This window comes from Arachis hypogaea, chromosome 12 (genome assembly GCF_003086295.3).
Source record: "Arachis hypogaea cultivar Tifrunner chromosome 12, arahy.Tifrunner.gnm2.J5K5, whole genome shotgun sequence".
Taxonomy (NCBI): Eukaryota; Viridiplantae; Streptophyta; class Magnoliopsida; order Fabales; family Fabaceae; genus Arachis; species Arachis hypogaea.
Genome location: NC_092047.1, coordinates 3,473,919 through 3,482,377, shown reverse-complemented (window position 1 = coordinate 3,482,377; position 8,459 = coordinate 3,473,919). Strand labels below are relative to the sequence as shown.

At 31.7% G+C, this 8,459-nt stretch overlaps 2 protein-coding genes across 2 annotated transcripts; both read left to right on the top strand.

Moving 5' to 3' along the window:
- Positions 1-423: 423 nt before the first annotated feature.
- LOC112729517 (uncharacterized protein At4g08330, chloroplastic-like) lies at positions 424-3,692 on the top strand. Its single transcript, XM_025779691.1, has 2 exons — positions 424-581; positions 3,350-3,692. Exons 1-2 carry the CDS (start codon positions 424-426, stop codon positions 3,690-3,692), a joined length of 501 nt encoding a protein of 166 aa, XP_025635476.1.
- Positions 2,291-5,232, top strand: LOC112726411 (F-box/LRR-repeat protein 12-like). The gene is made up of 2 exons (XM_029290493.2): positions 2,291-2,602; positions 3,350-5,232. The coding sequence occupies exon 2, from the start codon at positions 3,703-3,705 to the stop codon at positions 4,870-4,872; it is 1,170 nt and encodes a 389-aa protein (XP_029146326.1). The 5' UTR covers positions 2,291-2,602; positions 3,350-3,702; the 3' UTR covers positions 4,873-5,232.
- The last annotated feature ends 3,227 nt before the right edge of the window (positions 5,233-8,459 follow it).

The window sequence follows — 8,459 nt, the reverse complement described above, 5'->3', positions numbered from 1 at the left end:
TTCTTCTGCAAACTCAGGAAGGTTAACTGGATGCTCAGTGAACACCTCAATTCTCCTCCCATTAGCAATCGCTGCTTCATACATAGCCACCACATCCATGTCACGTCTAAGCAACCTCAACCCACCATCCAACTCCATCCCAGGTTGAAGCCAGTAAAGCTCGCACACATCAGTGTACCCTATATCCTTTACTAAGTCATTCACGAAGAACCTATTTAGGGTATCGACATTCACTCGTTCAATCTCTGTTTTCTCACCCCCAACGTAAGCCAGTCTGCCATCATCACCCTTTTCAAATTTTTCTCTGTGACTAATGACTAACGTAATGTGGACAGTTGCCATCTGCAAACAGACAAACCCTAATTAACAACCAAATCATAGCAACTACAAGCACACCCTAATGAAAACTCAGTTTCCACAACCATGCATCGAAAACAAGAAAACCATGACATAGAGATCAACGGTTACTTCTTACCTATGGATGACACCACGCAATTCCACCCGCTGAAACGAGCCACACCAACAAGCACCCTCTCTTCAATACGGAGATTATCGTCGGCCTTGGAGGTTTTCTATGAGTGGTGAAGATGAACAGTTTCTTCCTAGGTCTCTACCCTTTGTTCTCTGAAACGCGCGAAGATGGAAAACCTTTGCTAACTGTTCATTTCTAATTTCCCTTTCTTTTTCAAAAAAAAAATTCATAATTCAAATATTTTTTTAACTAATTGTAATTATAACATCCACGTGTGCAGCCCCCAAACCATGTCACGCCGTGAAATGCCACATAGGGAGTGTTACTGACGAAATCAACACCGGAATACGGATTGGTTAGTTTCGTCCCACGGAACTCATGATTGATGGATATATTTGGTAGTTTCTGTCTTTTGTGGGTAGATTTGTCAGCGTTTTTAACTTTCGTGGATACAAATGGTAGTTTACTCTTACCTTTTTTTAACAACTTGGAAACTTGTAATAAACATCTTTTTAGATTCATTTTAAAGTAAATATTATATAATTGTGACTTAGACCTTTTTATGTATAATCTTATGTAAATAGTTCTATTTTATATATTACGATAAATTGCAATTGTGATTGATATATTTCCTACATTTTGTTTTAAAAAGGTAAATATAAGTTAAACTAATTTTTTTTCATTCAAACACTTCCAAACTATCCTATAATATTATGTTATCAATAGACAAAGAGATAATTGATTAATTCCAACTTAACTTAGTCTTTTAAATTTTAAAATTTATGGTTTATAGATTATAATATCAAGTAGATAAACTTAAAAGTAGGGGTGTACATGGCTCGATCCGATCCGAAGATTCGATCCGGCCCCGAACACTTTAGAGACTAATTTAGTGTGATTTTATCGGGTCTAGGATCGGGTAAGGGTCTCAAAAATAGATCCGATCATTATTTCGGGTCGGGTCCGGGCCATAACTCGGGTCGCCCGAATTCGACCCAGTGATCCGGTCATCATACACAATTAATATTTTGTGTTATTAGTGATGAATGATGGCTATTCTTATGTGGAATTTAAATATTGTAAACCTTAATATTTTGTGTTATTAGTCATTATAAGATTATAAGTTAATGTTTTATGTTTAAAATGTATAAAACTTTAGACTAATGCATAAATTGTGTTATTTGTATTGATTTAAATATTTGGTGTTATTAGACAATATTAGTATTGATTATGGTTATGCTTTAATTTTAAAGAATGGTTGGTTCTTGTTATATTTTTTTAAGTGAATTTTACTATGTGAATTGTGAAATAATGGTTGGCGATTAGGTAATTTTTACATGCTAAAGACTCGGTTTTCATCTGATTTTCATCCGATTTTTACCCGATTTTTACCCGGCACGAAGGTGCATAGGTTTCATCGGGTCTAGAATCAGATTAGGGTCTAAAAATTAGGTCCGATCTATATTTTAGGTCGGATCTGGATTAAGCCAAACCCGATGTGACCCATCCCATGTACACCCCTACTTAAAAGTGTTATTTAAGTATTCCTTTTATTGTCAAAATCACATACATTTTTTAATTAATAAATATTTTATTTGAATATTAAATAACTAATATAGATTTAAGAGTATAACTAATTTTATTTGAATATTCCTTTTAGTTAAGATTATTATTATTTTATCACATTATGATCTTAACTTTAAAATCACATAAAATAAAGAATAAAGGTATTATTATTATTATTATTATTATTATTATTATTGTTATTAATGGTAGTATTCAAATTTAAAGTCAAATCCATTAAAAAAACACGGACATTTTTATTTATTTAACTTATTTTATTCCAGAGTACATTTTTTATATAAGCCAAGTAACCAACCACATTTAATTTAATTTATTGACCTTGTTCTTTTATGGAGTATTTTTGTTAAGTCTTAAAGTGTGTTGGAAACGTGCCTTGTAAACGTAAAACACTGCACTTCTGAGAATAATCCAAACATTGAAGCTTCTCTAAATCTCATTTATTCATTTTTTTTAAACCTCTGAGACAATGGACGAGGATGAGTTCTGCTTATGATCGTACAATTCGGAGAAAACTAAAAGGATGTCCCAAGCTGACGTCTCTTACAGGTATCTCTCTGTTCCTTTTTTATTTTCTTTTTTCTCTAATTCCGAGTCTTTTCTCAGATTTTAATTCTTTTATTCATATGCTATTTGGTAATTATGGGTTTAAAAATTTGTAATTTTTGTTCTGTTCTCTGTTTTGATTGATGTTGGCTATATTGTTTGTGATACCCTTTGGGTAGATTTTGTATTTGATGTCATCTTTTTATGATTTTTGTGATGTGAGGTGTTTAGAATTTAGATGTTGCCGGCACCCAATTCTTAAAGGTGTCAGCTTGTTGAGAAGCCATGTGCTGGAACATGAATCATGTGACTTGGAAAATAGAAATATAATCACTAATTGCAGATTTTGATATTCCCTTTAGTGCATGTAGATATAATTCTTTATGCCTTTTTGGATGTTGAGTTTATCTTTTTTTTCTCCCAATTATTCCCTCAAAGAGACGGCTTTTACTATGAAAGCATTTAGCATGTTTGGTGTTTTGGATTTGAATTTAATCAGTGAGTGTATATCTTAATTCTTAATTATGCCTTGATTTGATTGTTGATGAAAGTGGTTGTTGGGAATGTTCATGTTGTTAGCATGCATCTAGTCTTGTGTTTTGTATTTGGATTTGATGCTTTTTCTATGAGTGTGTGAGTTGGTTGGTGCTTTATATTGTGTTCTTATCTTTCTTGTTTTTATTTTTATCTTTTTTGTTTTCTTTTGCAATTTGTATGATATACATTTTGAAATTCTGGTGTTCATTGCAGTTGTGGCTCTTGTGGATACCCTTTGAATTTGTCATCATCGAACCGAATCACATCTAACATTGCATCTCAGTATCAAAAGTCTGTTAAGAAAGGATCAATCTCTTTTTCTTCAGTTGATCTTAGCCGATTTACACAGGTTGATGAAATAAATTGTTTTCCTGTCCCTTGGTTTGGTCATCGTTCGAAGACTAAATTGCTCTGCCGCAAGTGTGGGGTTCATATTGGTTATGGTTATGATAGAGAAACACCTGTTCTTTGTGGATTTGAATCTCCTATTTCATCTAGCTCTAGAAAATTTGCCATAAAGATTCGTTCATTACAACCCTCTTCAGAAGAATCTTGAACAGGTCGACATGGGAGATCTTTCTAGAAATAATGCAACCTCAATCATGCACCTTCCAGATGATTGCCTCACTGTTATCTTCCATGGTTTAGATAGTCCCACGGATCGTGAATCATTTGGCTTGACTTGTCGTCGATGGCTAGGCATTCATGATTCCAGTCGCCGGTCATTGCAATTTTCGTGTTCATTCACTTTGTTAACTCCTTCCTCTTTGTCCAAAAAGGTTCTTGACATTCACACACTCCATCTTCATAAGCTGCTAAGGCGCTTTCAGCATTTAGAATCTTTATGCTTATCTGGCTGCAGAGAGCTAAATGATGCAGGATTGACTCGTTTGCTCAACTACGGCTCGGATTTGCAGAAACTTAATTTAGATTTTTGCTTGAAAGTCACTGACTATGGACTGTCCTTGGTTGCTTCTGGTTGTCCCCTATTAACATCGATTAGTCTTTATCGATGCCCGGGTATTACCGACTTGGGATTGGAGACTTTAGCCAATGCTTGCTTCCTTATGGAATATGCAAACCTCTCCTACTGCATACAAATATCTGACAATGGTTTAAAGGCTCTTACGCAGGCTTGTCGCCGCCTTAAAGGGGTTAACATATCACATTGTGAGGGCATAACTGGTGTTGGCTTTAAGGGATGTTCAAACACTCTTGCATACATAGAGGCTGAATCTTGTATGCTTAAGCCGGATGGGGTAACCGGAATTGTTAGTGGTGGCGGATTAGAGTATCTCAATGTTTCTTGTTTGAGTTGGTCTCCACTTGGAGATCCCTTGGCCGGAATAGGATCTTCCTCGAGCATTAAAATCCTAAACTTTCGAATGTGCAGGACTGTTTCCGATGCCTCAATCGCAGCGATTGCCAAGGGATGTCCACTACTTGAAGAGTGGAACTTAGCCTTGTGCCATGAGGTTAGCATATCTGGATGGCAAGCAGTGGGGTTATACTGTAAGAACTTGAAGACATTACATGTTAACCGCTGTCGCAATCTTTGCAACGGTAGCCTAGAGGCGTTGCGAGACGGTTGTAAGAGTCTGTCCACTCTATACTTGAGCGGTTGTATTCGCCTTTCGCCTGTCGCAGTAGAGTTGTTTAAGTCTCAGAGAGCTGAGGTTTGTGTGAAGGAGGAAGAGGTTTTGTCTTTAAACCCACCTTTCTTGGAATTCAGATGATACTTGTTGATAGATTTATTTGTCACTGAAGATGTTAAATTTGTTGTGTTTAGAAGAGAACTATCTTTCTCTACAACTGAGCTTTATAAATCAGTTGTTTGGAAATTTGGATATTTAAAAACAGGTAATGCTAGGGAGACAAAAAAAAAAAAAAAACGGTCAGAACTTGTCTTATTTAGCATTTATTAATTATCGCAACAATTAATGAATGCTAAATAAGGCAAGTTATGACTGTTTTTGGCTGATTTTCTTTGGTTACCAAACATTTCCGTTAAAAACTTGTGGTTGCTTTATGTGAACTGCATTATTTGGATATTATTGATATATATTCATCATAGATTTTATTTTTTTGTTGCTTTAGATATGATCATCATCTATGAATCATTTATATTTCATTAAATTGTTGTGCGTGCGTATTAGACACATATCAGATATGTCACCCATCTTATAATTATTTGATGTACTTATCTTTTGTATTTAGCTGTTTTAATAAAAACTAAAAATATTTATCCAAACATGTTTAGACATACTTAAATATAATTACATATTTAAGAATATGTATTATTAATTATAAAAATAAAAAATTATTTAAAATAATATATAATAAAAAATTAAAAATATTGAGAAAATTAATTTGTACATTAATATTAATATAATATTTTTATATTATATATATATGGTTCAGTGTCCTCAACAAATTTTTAGGATTGGTGTTTAATACTTGCAAAAGAAGAAATGGGTAGGGTTATGCTTTTTGGTTTTGTTGAGTTAAAAAAATAATTAATTTAATAATGATGACAAATATTGATTTATGCTTTTTGGTTTTGTTAAATTAAAAAAATAATTAATTTAATAATGATGACAAATATTAATTTATTGGGTTAAACATTCAATTGGATTTAATAGTCTTATTTAGTGATGCAGTTCCAAAGGAATTATTGTTGCAACCCAATTCTGTTTTGGTTGAAGCCCAAAACGTGGAATCTCATGGGTGCTGAATGTGAATTGATCCAAACCAAGAATCAAATCTAAGTTAAAGCTCACAAGTATACTTTGGTTAAACACACAAGAGAGAGAGTGAGCTTCGGTTTGAGTTCATACACTATAGAAAAAAGAAAGAGAAAGGTTTATCAAGAAAGCAATGTCTAATCACACTAATCAAAGCATGTTAAGCTAAGGCAGAAGTTAAAGGTAAATAATTTTCATTTATATATAAGTTAATTTCTTCACTTCTTCTTCTACTCTTTGCAACGCCATTTCTAAAAAGATGAAGAAATTGGTAGTTGATTATCTTTGCGATAAATCAAAGGCTCAAATTGTTATTTGAAACCAAAGTACATTTTCAAGGATTTAGATTTGAGATTATTACTGAGCAAGATCAATTCTGCTGCTCTATCATCTTCGGTCAAACAAATGAATCAGATTTAAAAACCCTAATTTAGGAGTTGATTGAAGAAAAAGGAGTGATGTCTTATGAAAGTTCAAGGTCCAAAGAGTTGACTTGAGATAAACCCTAACCGTAGCTCTAACTAAAGTACAAAAGGGAAAATTGAATACCATGAGAGGCAATGAGAGTGAACCAAAATATGAGTATGTTTGTGAACTTCTAAGAGAAGAGCTCAACGTTTTGTGGACAGTGTTTCTACATCAAAGAAACATTATGCCTAGATGAAGAGTTTCATCTAAGAAAGTTTAATCCGGTTTAATTTTTAGCACAAAGGATGTGAATCATCGTCTCCTTCATTGTTTTCGTTTGGTATTTCAGTTTCAATGTATATATTTTCTAGTTTTCTTTGAGAGGTAAAAGACAATGAAAGAGAGGCATTGTTTAAAAACCAGTGCAAGAGAAAAGGGTGAGTGATACACTTGAGAGAAAAGTCATAAGTAATTTTAGAATTCTTTTCGTTGTATTTTCTGTCTTGTATCTTGTATCTGGAGGTAATCCTTGTTAAGTTGGATAAACACTAAAAATGTGGTAAGTCTAGGTATTAGTATAGTCATGTCAAGTTAAGTTGATGCTTGTGTGCCCATATAGGATTACTTTGAGTTTTAGGGAATTGGTGTATGTAATACTTGAATTAATAGTTAAAATTCTACCAAAGTTGTGGTGGAGACTGGATATAAGTTGGATTGCACATAACAACTGAACCAGAATATATGCTAGTGTTATTTTTTTCCTCTTTGATCTAGTTCTATTTTCTGGTTTTTATGAGACAAAATAAAATTATCTCGTGAATAATTCACCATGTTGACTTAATGAAGCCAGAGTTGATTATTTGTTTTAAGGCCCAATTAATTAAAGTTAAAGAAGGTTATACATTCAACCTTTTTCTCTAATTCTTTTAGAACCTTCAGGTTTGCTTCTTTTTCATTTTTAATCAGATATAAGAATCCCCCTCATGTAGTTTATATAAGATGGTTTATAATTTAATTTTGGAATTACACATTACTAAGTATAGATACGAAGGAGATGCAAATATATCATGTGTAGAGTTTAGAGTTTAGACATTATACTTATGAAGTACGGACACATTTTAGATAAGATATTCATCGACACTCATTCGATGTCTGCCATATTTAATTGTGTCTTAATAAAAAATAAAAAATAAAAAAATTCTTCTCCAAATACACTTGAACACCTAAATATTATCATGTATCAGCGTGTCCAGTCTTATTCTTAATATATATTCTTGAAATAAGTTAGAAATAATATATATTCTTATTTATTAAAATAAAAAATATTTTAAATACTTTTAATAATTAAAAAAGACATTAAAAATAATTTAAAAAATATTTTATATTTGAATATCAATAAAATAACAAAATGTTATTATAATGTGTCTAAAAATTTTTTATATTTTATATATATGTCGTGTTTCTGTGTCTTATAAAATTTTAAAATTTGTGTATCCATGCATCATAACATTACACAATATGCATTAGTATTAGTATTAGTATAAAGAATAACATGAAAATACTAAAACAAACAAAAGATATAAGTAAAAATTAAAGGGAAAAGGGAGCAAAGGATACCAATATCATGGTAAAGTCCAATTATTTGTACTAGTGTACCAAATGTGTGTAAAAAATGAAAAAAAAAATAGTTGAGATGAAAAATTACTTATAATAACTTAACTAAAAAGTAAAAACTAAAAGTCCAAGTTGAGGTTTTGAAAACAAAAATCCAACATTTTTATTAGACTCTTTAAGCTTTTACAAGTACTTTGTTGTGGTCCATTAAAATGTATTTAGTTGCCATCCGTGTCTAATAGGGACATAAACAAGATTTGTTTAGTGAAATACAAATTTTGAAAGGACATATTTATATTCGATACACAAAATACACGTATTTAGTATATTGTTAAAAAGTTGGATAATATATATTTTATTATAATTTTGTCATTTAAAACTTTTAAAATTTTATTTTTATATATTAACACCAATAATTTCCATCTTATTAAGGTGTAAAATTAATTTTTAATGACAAATATATTTATATTTTTTTTTATTAATGTCTTATGTGCTTTTGTTATTTTAAGGTATAACTCCTAAATCCTAATATTTTAAAGTTATTTGTGAAATAGACG